General features: G+C 58.4%; 1 protein-coding gene across 1 annotated transcript; it reads right to left on the bottom strand.

Annotated features, from left to right (window-relative positions):
• Positions 1-650: 650 nt before the first annotated feature.
• On the bottom strand, positions 651-13,163 carry NATD1 (N-acetyltransferase domain containing 1). Its single transcript, XM_063110274.1, has 3 exons — positions 12,965-13,163; positions 6,000-6,118; positions 651-5,193 (listed from the first exon to the last, which is right to left on the bottom strand). Exons 1-3 carry the CDS (start codon positions 13,068-13,070, stop codon positions 5,077-5,079), a joined length of 342 nt encoding a protein of 113 aa, XP_062966344.1. The 5' UTR covers positions 13,071-13,163; the 3' UTR covers positions 651-5,076.
• Positions 13,164-13,934: the final 771 nt, after the last annotated feature.

The raw sequence follows: 13,934 nt of genomic DNA, 5'->3' as shown, positions 1-13,934 counted from the left end.
GCAGGAATGACCCCCAAGGAAACAGCCTCTCAAAGCTAGAAACCTGGGATGGGTTATCTGGCCTGACTGGGCTGAAACAATAATGACCTTATTGTCAGGGGGCCCTGACAATAAAGTGGGCCCTGGAAGTTCACAGCATTTAGTGGAAAAAAGTAGTAAGTTGTCCCTCAACTTATGATGGAGTTATGTCCCAATAAACCCATTGCGAGTCAAAAATATCGTTAAGTCAAAAATGCATTTAATACTGGTAACACAGTGACGGTCCCCAACTTCTGGTGGTTGGCCTTACTCGACTTTACGATGGTGTGACAGTGATACACATCCAGTGGAAACCATAACCCCAATAAGCCATAAGGAGCTCCTTGACTTACGATGGTGTTATGTCCTGATAAACACATCATAGAGTCAAAACATTGTAAGTCCAACCATCATAAGTCAGAGACCATCTATATTTATAATATCACCTATTTTAAGTGCCTGGGGATGAAGTGTCTTTTGAAGGCAAAGCTTGGGAGACTGGATGGCTGCTTGATCGTGGGGATGGCACCTGGGAGGACTGGAGTGAGCTGGTGGCTTCTGACCACACTGGAGTCCATGGAAAGAAAATGATAAACTCTGCACAAGGCATGGACAGAAAACCAGAGAGCCTCTTTGACAACCAGAAAAGAATCTGTTTAATATATTGTAGTCATAAGACTGATACAACTGAAAATGCAACCCTAAATTTGAACCTGTGGGCTGCAGAATTACAACACAAGTTGAATTCATAGCCTCTCCGGATCTCTCACGTGAAATTTAGGGTATTGAACTGGAAGGAGTGGGGCCCTGAGAATAGTAAAGGGATATCTGGGTGGACTTGAGCAAACCCGAGAATCCTGAACTGAGGAGGAAGTGTGAGCCTACGGCCAGGTGCTCCGCTAATGTTGCGCTGCGGCCCCTGCTTCCGCGCTGCAAGGCCTCCCCGTGGCAGCCAGGCCCTCTTGAATGGCAATGTGAGTTATGGCTCGAGGCAGAACCCTGCATCAGCCTTCCAAATGAGCAGAGAAGTTGCTGGAAGTTTTGTCTGTTTATTGCTTTCTGAGAGCATCTGTCACCTAAAGTAGACATAAGACCTCATAACACACAAGCTGAACACCATCCTCTAGAGAAGATGGGAACACGGTTTGGATCCTGGTCCCCTCCTGCAGGGTGGGCTGCAGGCTAGTGACTCCCCCACTGCAAGCCTCGGCCTCTCGCCTGTCAAACAGGAGCGGGATGAGACGGGGAAGGGCGTGGCCTTGCTGTGCCCCTTCCTCTTTAGTTTGGGGCAGCCGTGAGACCCCCTCACCCCAGCGGGAAGCTAGGAGAAAAATTCCCATTCAGGCATCTGCTCCCTCCCTGGGCGGAATGAGACGCGGCCCTGGGGGGGACAGGATTCCACCGCTTTCCCCGACGGGCCTGTGTTCACACGAGGCTGGGCCCCACCACCCTACGCTGGACCAGAAATCCCAAAAGGAGATGTTTTAGGGGGGAGAGGAGCTCCGATCCGAGAGCAGTAGCTGGTGTGAAGTCACAGCCTCTTCTGAGGAAACCCTGCAAAGCAGCCGCGCTGCCAGGGCCAGCGCTAGCGCCAACGGCAGCCTCAGCCCCAGGAGCCAGGCAGTGGGAACCACGCTGTGGGCCCTGGAAGGAAGGTGGGCAGCAAAGTCGCCCGGGGTTGGCTTGGGATCCTGACGCCACTGCTGTCTGCTGGGAGACCTCAGCCAAGCCACAACGCCTGTCAGAGCCTGGCTCTCCCCGCTGAGAAGCAGGCTGTTGCCATCGTGCAGGCTGTGCTGACTATCAAGAGCAGAGGTGGGACGCCAGGGAGGGAAGGGAGAGCCCCAGCCGAGGCTGTCTTCTCCACTCCTTCCTCACACCCTGGGGGCTCCCCAACCTCCTCGCCATGCCTGTTTCCTCATCAGTTAAAAACAAGACTAATGATCAGATGACTGTGTGGACAGCACATGGGTGCCTCTCCTGGAAGCACCCTGGAGCAGAATGCTGGGCCACCCTGTCATTGAAATGTATGTCGTGCAATATGTTCAAGAGCTGAAAGATAACAAAGGGAGCAGGTCCGGAGACCAGCCTTGGCCCAGACCCATCTCAACAGGTCCTGAGTAGGAAAGGCACATGACTCACCACCTAGTTTGACTGGGCAAGGAGGAGAAACCCACAGGGTGAGACGTGGCAGGGGAGTATGAGGCCTTCAGGCCATCTGCCGCGGGGAGCAGAGTGGGCCCCAAACGTCCCTCTGCCTGCTCTTGCACTGGTCTAACCCAGGCACACGAACTGGCCCTGTGTGACCAGCCTCCTGACTAACAGCTTCCAGAGCGTCCTGGGACAGGGAGGGGGTGAGGCCGGGATGCCAGAGACGGTAGCACCAGAGGACAAGCTGGCACGGCTGAGTCAGACTGTGTTGGCTGAGGGGTGGTGGGGGGCTCCAGGGCGGGGTGTCTCCAGCAGAACCAGAGGCCCCACCTTGGGAGAGGTGGCTATTGCTGCCACCGTGAGGCTCTACTGGAGACCACGGGCCAGGCCCAGCTTTGCCCTGTCAAGCCCCCTGGAGCAGGAACTTTAAGGAAGCCCAAGGTGAGAAGGCCCAGGTCACACCTGTGGGAACTGGGGACAAACTTACTGAGAAAGCCCCAGCTGCTGTTCCTGGGCCCACGGTCCACATAGGGCCTCCATAAGCCTCGTCTCCTCATTCAAGTACTAAGTGTTTTGTGGGTATGCTGGTTGGCTGGCAAGTCACTTGCCGTTAGAACACAGTGCATGGAATCTTAGGTTCAGGCAGGGGCTACTCCCTCCTGGTGCCACCTGGCTCGCTGCTCCTCAAAGCCCGTGCTGGCCCTCTGGGGCCTCTTGTGCAGGAGCCCTCCTGTGGGAAGGCTGGGAGGGCACTGGGCCACCTTACCCTCTAGGCTCCAGAGGGAGCCAGCATTAGATCACTGAGCTACTGGGGAGTCTGTGCTTGAACTTGGGAAGGGTGTGATCCTAGGGAGGGGAGGGAGGGAGGGAAAGAAGGCCCCCAGCCCAGCTGCTCTGGGATATGAAGGGGAGGACAAAGGCGCCCAGGCTGGCCCGTCTGTCCACTCCCAGGGCTACAACCTGCTCTTTTCTTAAACTGCACCAGGAATGGGGCAGCTCTAGGCCTGGAGGGGACACAGAACAGCTCAGTCCACCTACCAGCTATCTCTTCCTGGAGGCCCAGGGGCTTCTTCAGTCCCTCCTAAGAGCCCTTTGTAAACAGAGCTAAGGAGGACAGTTTCGGCTCTCAGGAATTCCTGGAGGCCACAGCAGGAGTGTCTGGCACGGGATGGGGTGGGGGTGCTTAGGATGGTGACCACTGCTGGTCCACATCTGTGACTCACAGCAGCTGAGGGCTCTGGAGCTCAGGGATCCCCAGAGTCAGGCTGGCAGCCCTCCTCCCATGTGCAGATCTTGATGTTCCAGCCACCTGTGCACAAACGCCTGAGGTGGGCCCCTGAGCTGCAGTGGCTGGGGAAGGACAGGAGGGGAGTCTCAGTGCCAAGGCTCGGGCAAGGAGGTGGTGAGTAGAAAAGGCAACCACGGGCCAGGACAGCACCTGCCACACTGAGTCAGACACAGGGAAGAGTCACCATGGCAATCAGTGCCCCCAGCCCCACCCTCCAGAGCACCTGCACTGGAGGAGGGAGGCATTGGGGGCTCGGGTCAGCCTCCCCATGTACCATCCAGAGTCCAGCTCCAGACATCCCCAGTGGCCTGGAGGGGGCACATCAATCCCAGGGATTCAATGCTGGCTGATATCTCAGACCAAAAGGAACAAGGAACCCTGACTCCTGGGTCACGCCCCAGCTCCACAGAGGAGCAGCAGAGCACAAGAGGTCAGGACCCTGAGCCCTAAACATCCCCTAAAGGGAAGCCACAGGGCCCCAGGAAGGCGGGTCCCCCAGAACCAAAGTGTACTTGGTACGTCTCCCCAGCTATAACCAGGAAGGCTGGTCCGGGGAGAGAGTGGGACTGGGGACAGGCAACAGAACATGCCTGGCTATAGCCGGCCACCAAAAAGAAAAACACTCTATGTCTAGCAACAGCAAAAGAAATCCCTCTGGCTGAAATGTTTTTTCCTCTCGGGTGGCAAGGGCAGTTTTTGAGGACAGCTTGCCTCCCTCCCACCCCCAGCTCCAAGATGTCCTGTCTGAGAAAGCCCTGGTGGGCAGTGGCAGCAAAAAAGCCAACGAGGGCCGGGGATGCTGAGGCAGCGGCCGGGGCCTGCAGCTGCTCGAGCTGCCTCTGGAGCTGGCTGCTGGGAGCTGGCTGCTGACAGCCGGGGGCAACTCCCGGTGGACGGGGACCTTGGTTTCCTGCAGAGCTGACACACAAGAAGTCAACCAAAGGTGAGAGCACCAAGGACAGGAAAACACCTGTCGCTCCCCACCACCAGCCTGTCCACACTCCACATCCCATGATTGTGCGTGTTCCTGTGTGTGTGTTTGTGTGTGTACATGTGTGTGTGCACAGTTGAGCCTGGGCTGGCACTTGGTCACCACTCTCCTTGTCCCTCACATCAGGGAGGGCTGCCCCTTGGTTCCACTGCAGGTACCAGGGCATAGAAGTCTTAAGAAAGAGAAGGGGGTGGCCTGGCGACAGGTGAGGCTTGGCACTACCACCTTGGAGGGTGGCACACAAGGTTTCTTATTGCTTCTCTTGGCTCTGGGGAATACCCTTATTTGCAGAAAGACCTAGGACGTGGTGGCAGGATCATATCTGCCCTCCTGATCACTGGCAGGTGGGAACTGGCTCCGGCTCCCATGTGGAGTGCACAGAATTCCTTCTGCGAAGCTGTGGGTCCCAGCAGAGTGGCGCTGTCACCTACCCTTCCGCACAGTCACTGGATTACTGCCCATCCTTGCCAGCCTCCTCCAGGGGTCTGGACATGGGGCCACAGTTGAGTGTCCTTACAAAAATAACTCTGAGTCTGTTCCCAGTGGGACCAGGTTCCTGAGAGTACGCAGGCCTGGTGGAGGCCGCGTGGAAGGGGCTGGCAGGGAGCACTCCCCGCGCGGGCCAGGGTTACGGCTGCAGACGCTCCAGGTACTGCGGCAGGGGGTTCTCCTTGACGTACTTCTGGATGTACCAGCAGGTGAGATGGGCCCTCAGGTCCTCCTCCACCACAAAGTCCAGGGCGGCCTGGGAGCCAGGGCAGAGAGGAGAGGGATCAGGGCCCTGCAGCCGGCACCCAGCTGTGGTGTGGGCTCCCACCGCAGCCCCCAGGCTCCCCGGCCACCCTCTGACTTGGCCCACATTAGTAACTCTCTGAGTCTCCTGGGTAACCTAGGATAACCCCACAGACCAGCTCACAGGCTGGTCCTGTGTAGAAGGAGAAGACAGATCACTTCGCACCGGGTAGGCACAAGTCCCCACGCCCCAGGCAGCGGGCGAGGAGGCAGAGGACGCCTTGCCAGTCTCCCTGAGCCCCCGCGCTGGCGCAGAGGCCTGGGTGGGGGCAGGAGAAGGAGGGGAAGCCAGCAGAGGGCCCAGCCAAGCCCCAGGAGCAGCCCTTAGGGGAATTTAGAGCCATTCTTTGTTCCAGCTGTAATTCCCCTCATTAAGCCTAAACCTGCTGTCCAGGCAGCCTGGAGGTTAAGGTGCTTTGGGGATGAAGGGGGTATGGAGTTAGGAATGAGGTACCTATTATGAGCCAGGAGCAGGGGGCCCTAGGATAGAATCAGGCTTGACCAGGAAGCTCCTAACACCAGGAAGTGTGGTGACTGTGGAGGTTTAGCCACGCCAGAGATCTGCAAACCAGAGGCCAGGGCCCAGAAAGGCCACCACCAGCCCCAGGAGGAGCCGGGGAGAGCAATGTGTGCTCCTGATGTCTGCCTGCTGTCAGCTGCAGCCTGTCGGCGAGGCAAGTCCAAGAAGCACGCTGGAGTTGGGGTCACCACTGCCTCTGAGTGGAAGGTGGCTGACCCCATGCCCCCTGCCAACCCTACCTTGGCGAGGTGCTTAGCGATGCCACGCCCGCGATAGGCATCGGGGACCTCGGTGTGCTGCAGGTCCACGATCCGCTTGCCCACGTACTCGTACAGCAGGACGGCCCGGTCATGACACCCTGGGGGGTTGGGAGGGAAGAGACAGGTGAGCCCTAGGAGATTCTAGGGGCCTGAGGGGCTCAGCTGCCCCAGCATAGAGTCCTATAGGTGCCCAGCAGACCCAGGCGTGGAGGCCAGGGTGGTGGGACAGGCATCTGGAGCCATTCAACTGCTGCAGTTGAATCTTGAATACCCTCTCTGTGCCTCAGTTTCCTCATCTGTAAAGCGGGGATATAATAAAATGTTCCCCATAGAGTTGTTTAGAAGGTAAATGAGGTAATCTCTGTGAAAGCCACACAAAGCCTGGAATACACAGCTCCATATGAGCCTTCGCTACTGTCATCAGTCTCCGCATCCAAGGGCTCTGCCAGCCCCTCTGCAGCCCTCCTCTCTGTGTCCCCACTGGGCCCCCTCCCAGGGTCTGGGTGTTCTGGGGCCAAGCACTGGATATACAGCAGGGCTTGGCAAGTCTGCAATTAAAGCAGAGCACGAAGAGACAAGAGAGGCAGATCCGTGAGATGCATCAGGACCACCTGCTGACCCTGCCAGAGACACAGTGTGGGAGAACGGAGGACTGTGACACCAGAGTTCATGAAACTGACACTGGGCACAGGAAACAGAAAGAAATGGGTCTTCATGCCCTCCCAGGCCGGCTGGACCTGGAGCTCACCAGTCTACCCTAAACTCTGTTGGAATAACATTTAACTGAAGTTCCTTCAACCAGTTTTTAGTTCCTTATCTTTCTGTGTACACCTGTCCGTCCATCCATCCACCCACCTACCCACCCATCCACTCATCCATCCACCCATCCATCCATCATCTACCTACTAATTCACTCACCCATCCATCCATCCCTCTACTCAACCAACCATCCACTCGCCCGTCTATCCATCGACTCATCTATTCATCCACCCACGCCCACCCACCCACTCACCCCTCCGTCCCACCCACTCACTCATCCATCCAACAAATACTTTCTGAGCCCCAGGCACTGTCTCAGGTGCTAAGGACACAGCAATGAAGAAGCCTGACAAGGAGTCCTGCTCTACGAAACTGACTAGAAGGGGATAAAGAAAATAAATAAGAAAAAATAAGAAAAGCTAGTGACTGTACAGCATTTGAGGGGATGGGGAAGGGGTGTGGGGAGTGCTGGGTGGGGGACAGAGACAGAAAGGAGGAGAGGGAGTCAGCGTCATGTGATGTCGGGAGAACAGTGTCCTAGGCAGAGGGAATAGCCGGTGCAAAGGTTCTGAGGCAGGAGCGGTCAGCAAGGAGGAGGGGGGCTGGAGAGGAGGGGTGCTGGGGAGGGTGGAGGAGATGAAGGCAGGGACGTGACGCGGGCAGGTCCTGCAGAGCCTCCTAAGCCATCATGAGCTGGGAGCCTTGGGAGGGTCCACAGGAGAGGAGGGACAGATGAGACTCATGACTTCACAGGATCCCTCTCGTTGCCGTGGGGAGAATGGACTGGGGGCAGGAGCAGGGAGACCTGTGAGGTGGCTGCACTGGTCCAGGTGAGTGATGAGGGGGCACAGACCAGGTGGAAGCAGTGGGAGTGTGAGAAGGGGTCAGACTCTGCATCCTGAGGGTGTGGCTGGCAGGATGAGGCTTGGGTGTGGGCAATGAGACAAAGAAGAGCCAAGGGCAACTCCAAGGTTTTTAGTTTCAGGGAGCTGCAAGTGCCTGAAGGAAATAAGTTGGGTTGGGGGAGGGACAGGGCCACTAAGTCAGGTGTAGTCAGGAGAAGCCCCTCAGAGGAGAACACCTCTGAGGGGAGAGGTGAACAATGAACAAGAGCACTGAGGATAAAGCAGGTGAAGGACAGGCATAGGCACAGCCAGTGCAAAGGCCCTGAGATTGGAGGACACAATTCACTGTGTCCTGAAAGAAAACACATCAATGTCAAAACAAGTGTCTTTCTCTGCTTTTTAAAATCAAGTTGCATTTCAGCTGTTTTAACTTTAAAGCACCAGAGAATTTGCTCCTGAGAGTGTCTGGCCTCCCACATGTGCTGGGTGTTACAAGGGGAAGACTAGCAGGCTTAGAGATCAAATGACCAGTCCAGGATCACACAGCAAATCAGGCACTGCAACAGGGTCCAACCCCAGTTAGGAGGCTTCCTGGTCCTTGGTATCTCCCTTGATTCTCCCCACAGCTCCAGGAAGGAGGCTACAATTCATCTCCCCACTTCCAGATGAGTAAACTGAGCTCCAGAGACCACGTCACATGGCAAGCCAGAGGTGAAGCTGGAAACCAGGCTTCCAGGCCCCAAGCCAAGTCCATTCTTTCTGCCTCACCACCACATGCGCTCTGCCTCCTGCCTCCAGGCATTCGCCCAGCCGTTCCCTCCGCCTGCAAGCCCCCTTCCCCTTTTCTGCCAGGCCCAGCCGAGGGAGGCCCGCAGCTCCCCCTCCTCCCCATGCCTCCACGCCCCCAGCACTGGTGCCTCCTCCTTGTGGGCCTGACAGTCGTTCCGCGGGCTGTACCCACTGTCCTGGCCAGGGCCCAGCTGTGGCCTCCACTGCTGCTACACAACATGGGACTCGGTTCTTGGATCGGCACCTGTTGGGGGAATTCAACTCACTGGAAAAGGCAAGCAGAGATCAACAGGCTATTTGGGGACTGACCCAGTGACTGAGGGGGCTGCCCGCCTGCCCTAGCCATTTAATTACCTCAAACTCATTGAGGGCCTACTACGTTCAGACAGGGTTTTGGGTGCTGGGCAGGAAGCAGTTTACAAAACTGATAAAACTCTCCATCACAGAGGATCTATGTTAGTAGTGGAGACAGACAATAACTATCATTATGAACATAGGACGTGCAGGTGATGAGCTGCTGTGCTAAGGGAACAACAGGGCAGAGGAAGGCTGGGAAGCAAGGGTGGGCGGCCGTTGTAAAGAGGGTGTACAGGGGAGGCCTCTCCTGAGCAAAGACCTGAAGGAGCAAGGGACCCGAGAGGAGATCTGGGGGGTGAGCAGTCCAGGTAGAGAGAAGAGCCTGTGCAAAGGCTCTGGGCTAGGATGCTCATGGAACAGGAGGCCAGAGTGGCTGGGCCGGCTGAGCACAGGGGAGGTCGGGAAGCCAAGTCAGGGGGTCCTAGGGACAAACCATGCAGGGCCTTGCAAGCCACTGAAAGGACCTCAGCTTTTGCTCCAGCACAATATCTGCAGAGCAGGGAGGTGGCGGGGCCTCGAGCCCTTGCCAGATTGCTAGTGTTCTTCTGTTCATTCATTCCCTCATTCCCTCAGCCAGTATTCCTGGAGTGGCCACTTGGGCCATGGATGGACCTGACCCTGGGACACCTCAGGGATTCTCTGCCATCCCATCAGCCCCCGATGGTCACACGAGCTCTATCACTACCACATCCCCGGCCCCTAGCCCAGGATAGACACTGCAGAAATATTTGTCCAACAAACAACTGCTGTTCTCTCTCCACCTGACACACTGGGGGCTCGAGACGGCCTTGCAGGCCACTGGCACACCCAGCACCTTGGTCTTCCCAGAGCCTGGCCCCTGCGCTTCCAGCCAATGCTCCAGGAGATAAAGGGACAGGAACGGCTGTAGCTCACGCGTGTGAGGTGCCACCACGGGGCAGGCCATGCTCAGTTCCCTACACATGCTAATCCTCATGACGATCAGACAAAACAGTTACGATTCCTATAACCCCATTTACAGACAGGGACACTGGTGTTCCAAGAGGCAGCTCAGAGGTGTGTGGAGCTGGCTGGAGATGGGGCTGAGTCTCTAGGAGGGTCTCGAGGCTGAAAGAGAAACAGAGGGCATCTGGGGTCGCTAGGGTGGATGCAGGATTATGTGGGAGGGAAAGGCCAAGTTTAAATGAATGACCCCCATCAGCCAGACCACAATGCTCCAGGCTGCCGAGGAGCCAGATTCCCATCAGCCCTCTTGGAGCAGGTGACCTGTGGCCTGAACCTTGGCCTGAGAGGGCACTCAGAAGCCACCCAGTTGCAGCTGCCCACACCTACACCACAGCCCACAATGCAATTCCAGTGCCCACGGCCTAACTCCCCTACTCTCCTCCCCCAACCTGCCTGGGGATCCCCAGAAAATGGCCATCCCCCATGGCTAAGGCCATGATCCTTGGGTCCTCCTTGCCTTTCTCTCAGACTATAATCCTTTGGCTGGTCCCTGGGCACGATGTTCAAAATGTGCCTTGAGTCTGGCCACCACTCACACTGCCTGCCCTGAACAGCAGAGTGGTGGCCCCTCCCTACAGCAGCCACAGGGAGCTGCCAGCCTGGGTCCCTCCTTATCATTCCAGGTGAGCCCTAAAGTCAGGTGACCACAGGGTACAAAGGCAGTGCTATCAGCCATGCTCTCACCTCTGGGCATCGTGGCCACCCTCCCCAGCATCTGGGCAGCTGAGCCCACGGATACCGCTATATCAGCTTGTGGAGACGTGGGCACAGCCCCAGGCCCTTATCTGGGCTGAGCTCTGGGAGCTGCCCTGAGAGCCCTAAACCTCAGACTTGTAGAAGGGGGTCAGTGCTTGTCACCTGGGAGCCATAGGAAAAAGCCCAGGGCAGGGCCCTGGCTTTGAGTCTCAACTCTGCCAGGTGATCTCAGGACAGTCCTGACACCTCTGTGCCCCAGGGACGTCACCTTGTCCTGGGATGAACACTGTGACCCTCCTTCCTCCTGGGCCAGAGAATCACATCAAGATCACGGACTGTGACCAGTTTTGAGAAAAGCCGAAGCTACTCTGCTAATAGGGGACCTTTTCCTGGGTCTCTCCACCCCAGTACCCTCTGCCTCTCTCAACTCAGGACCAAAGGGCCCTAGGAAGTTGTCAGGGGAGGTGTCACAGGGAAAGACAAAAGCCTTCACGATGGGAAAGGAGCAGGGGTTATGGGAGGCGTGGAGTCTTTGCAAAAGGTTTGGACCTCCCTCCACCATCTCTGCTCTGCCTGCACCAACCCAGACACAAGTGCCAGCAGATCAAAATGCCCATTCCACAGATGAGGAGACTGAGGCAGAAGTAAAGCCAGAACCTGGGCCTCTGGGAGCCGAGGTGTTGGACCCAGGACAACTGGGGGCAAGAATAGCAGGGCAGGCCTCAGAAGCCCCTCCCAGCTTTTCTGCATTAGTGCAGAGCCAGGTTTGGGGAGGGGCCGCATGATGGTGGCTCAGACCTGGATTAGGCAGAGGGAGTTGGGAACCTGGAGAAGCTCAGAAACAGGTCACTTCCCCTCCCCACAGGACCCTGGTCTGGCCTGGCCCAACACAGCCAGGAGGCAAGCGAGGGCAGACCATGGATGACGCCCGTCCTGCTAGCCTCCTACACTAGGCTTCCTCCTGCCCTCCCTGTTCAAGGACACCTGCTCCGGGTGAGCATCACAGGACACTTTCAGGGTGTGGGGATTTGTGAGGGTTAGGGGACCACTGTGGGTACTGTGGCGTCATGCAGGGGCCTCATATCGGAACATGGAGCTGACCCCCACAAGGCCTGGTGCTGCAGCACTCTCTGCCCTGCTGCCTCCAGGGGTGCTGAGGGAGGCCAAAAGCAGCTGCCGACTCTCTGGGGCCTCAGTCTTCCTGTTTGCAAAACAGCGGTTGAGGAGAATGCAGAAAGTTCCAGGACTCTGGGACCCCCGAGTGACCCTTCCCAGCCCTGGCTGAGGCAGGGAGAGGGAAAGCCAAGGAAGGGGCGGCTCAGGTGGATCTTCCAGCTTCCTCCAGCCTTCAGATAACAGTCCTCTGATGGAGGCGGGGGACTCGATTCTGGCTTAGCTGCATACTGGCTGGTCGTCTTGGTTTCCCCACTGGTAAAATGATGGCGATGAAAGCGAGTGTTTCAGAATCTGGACCTGGGGCCAGGCAGACCTGAGTTCAAGCCACCTCTCATACCCCATGTCAGCGTCCTCTCCAGCTGTCTCCCTGGACGTTTCTTCCCACGCTGCTCACACTGCATGAACCCGTGCAGGAGGAGCCACGTTCCAGCTCTGTCCTAACCCTCAGCCTGCTCCCCTCAGAGCAGCAGAGGGAGCCTAGGCCGTCCCGTCCATCCTGTGCTCAGGACCCTCCCGGGTGACATCTCACTCAAAGTCAAAGCCAAGAGTCAACAGCTTCCAGGCCCCGAAACATCTGCCACCCCACACTCCTCCCTACAGTCCTCCGCCCGCTGTTACTCTGAGCACGCGGCAGGCAGGCGTCGCAGGGCCTCTGGTCTCGCTGCCGCCTGCACTGAGCACTCTTGCCTGCTGCTGCACCGTTTCTGTCTCCTTCAGGTCTTGCCTTAAATGCCACTTTCCTGGGGAGGAGGCCTTCCTGGACACCTGACTCGAAACAGCAGCCCTGCCCTGACACCCCCGCCCCTCTACCCTGACACCCCCGCCCCTCTACCCTGCTTCATTTCTCAGGGCAGCAGCCCCCGTCGCTGTCACCCCCACGTCGTCCTCCACGGGGGGCGGGGGGGATTCTTCCAACCTCCCCAGTGTAGAAAAGCTAAGATTCCCAGAAGCCCCAAGAAGCCATTTAGCACTCGGGGAAAAGGGGAGCAGGTCATGGTTGACCCGCTTTCCAGGACCCCAAACCGCAGCCTTCTGTGGGTGCCCCACGCCGAAAACAGCCAGGCCCGAACAGGTGGCGGGTCCCCTGCGGCTGAGGCCGGGGACCAGCGCTGCCCCGGCTCCCGCCCCCGTCTCTCTGGGGCCTCTGCCCGCCCGGGTCCCTGCCGTCCCAGGCAGCCCACCCACCCCCCGCGCCGGCCGCGCCGCCCCCGCCTGGCCCGAGCGCCCGCACCCCGAGGCCCCCGCCCCGCGCTCGCGACGCCCCTCCCGGACGGCCTCGGCGGGCCCCGCTCGCTCGGTCGCAAACAAAGGGCGGGGGCGGGCCGGGCGCCGCGTTACCGTTGAGCCGCACGGTGAACTGGCGGCGCCGGCGGTCGTGCTCCACGCGGATGGGGCAGCCCTGCTCCAGCGCGCCCAGCGGCGCGGCGGCCGTCGAGTGCGCCATCTGCGGGCCGGCGGCGGCCGCTCGGACCCGGGTGGCGGCGGCGGGAGCGGGGGCGGCGGGGAAGCCCGGGCCCGAGAGACCGCAGGCGGCGGCGCCGAAACTGACACTCGGAGGCGGCGGCAGCAACAAAAAGGGGGGGCAGGAAATCAGCTGTGAGGTCACGTGCGGCGCGCAGCCAGTGGGCGCGCGACCTTTCTGTTTTGATACATTCCATTCGGCTCTTAAAGGGGCCGCGCGCCGCGCCCGCCGCGTTCCGCTCGCAGCCCCGGACAAAACAACGCGCGCCGCCGCCCCGCCGGGCCGCGTTTCTCTCTTGCGTTTGTCCCACAAGCAAGTGTGGGGCCCCCACACGGACTTTTCTCAAAAAGATGTAACGACCTGCCGGGAAATTCTATTTGTCACCCCTCCCCCCCAGCAGCCACCATTTATTAAGCACTTGCTGTGTGCACGGCCTGTGTATAGCAAGAGCCCTGTTATACAGTAAGCGCCCAGTAAGGACTCAGTGAGCTTAGTGAAAATTCTCACCATTAGCCTGAGAAATAGGTACGCTTGACTCCATTTTACAGATGCGCAAATAGAGGCCCAGGGCAGGGAAAGACGTGCGTCAGTCACACGCAGCTGGGGCCCTCGGGGTCGCTGATGGAGGAGCTCACGCAGAAGTGCGGGAAGGGACCTCGCGGGTCGACTCCGCAGATCGGGAGGCTGAGTCCCGGGAAGGGGCAGGAACTTGCTTGAGGACACACAGGACTCGTGGGGTTACCTTTTCTATCAGGGGGACTTAACCAGGCTCCGCAAGGCTAAACCTCAGATCCAAACCCTTCCCTCTCGCTCATACCTGAGGCTTCACTCCCTCTCGCCCACTGT

Source organism: Cynocephalus volans, chromosome 10, assembly GCF_027409185.1.
Source record: "Cynocephalus volans isolate mCynVol1 chromosome 10, mCynVol1.pri, whole genome shotgun sequence".
Lineage (NCBI taxonomy): Eukaryota > Metazoa > Chordata > Mammalia > Dermoptera > Cynocephalidae > Cynocephalus > Cynocephalus volans.
The sequence above is the reverse complement of the archived record's forward strand: the minus strand, read 5'-3'. Positions and strand labels throughout refer to the sequence as shown.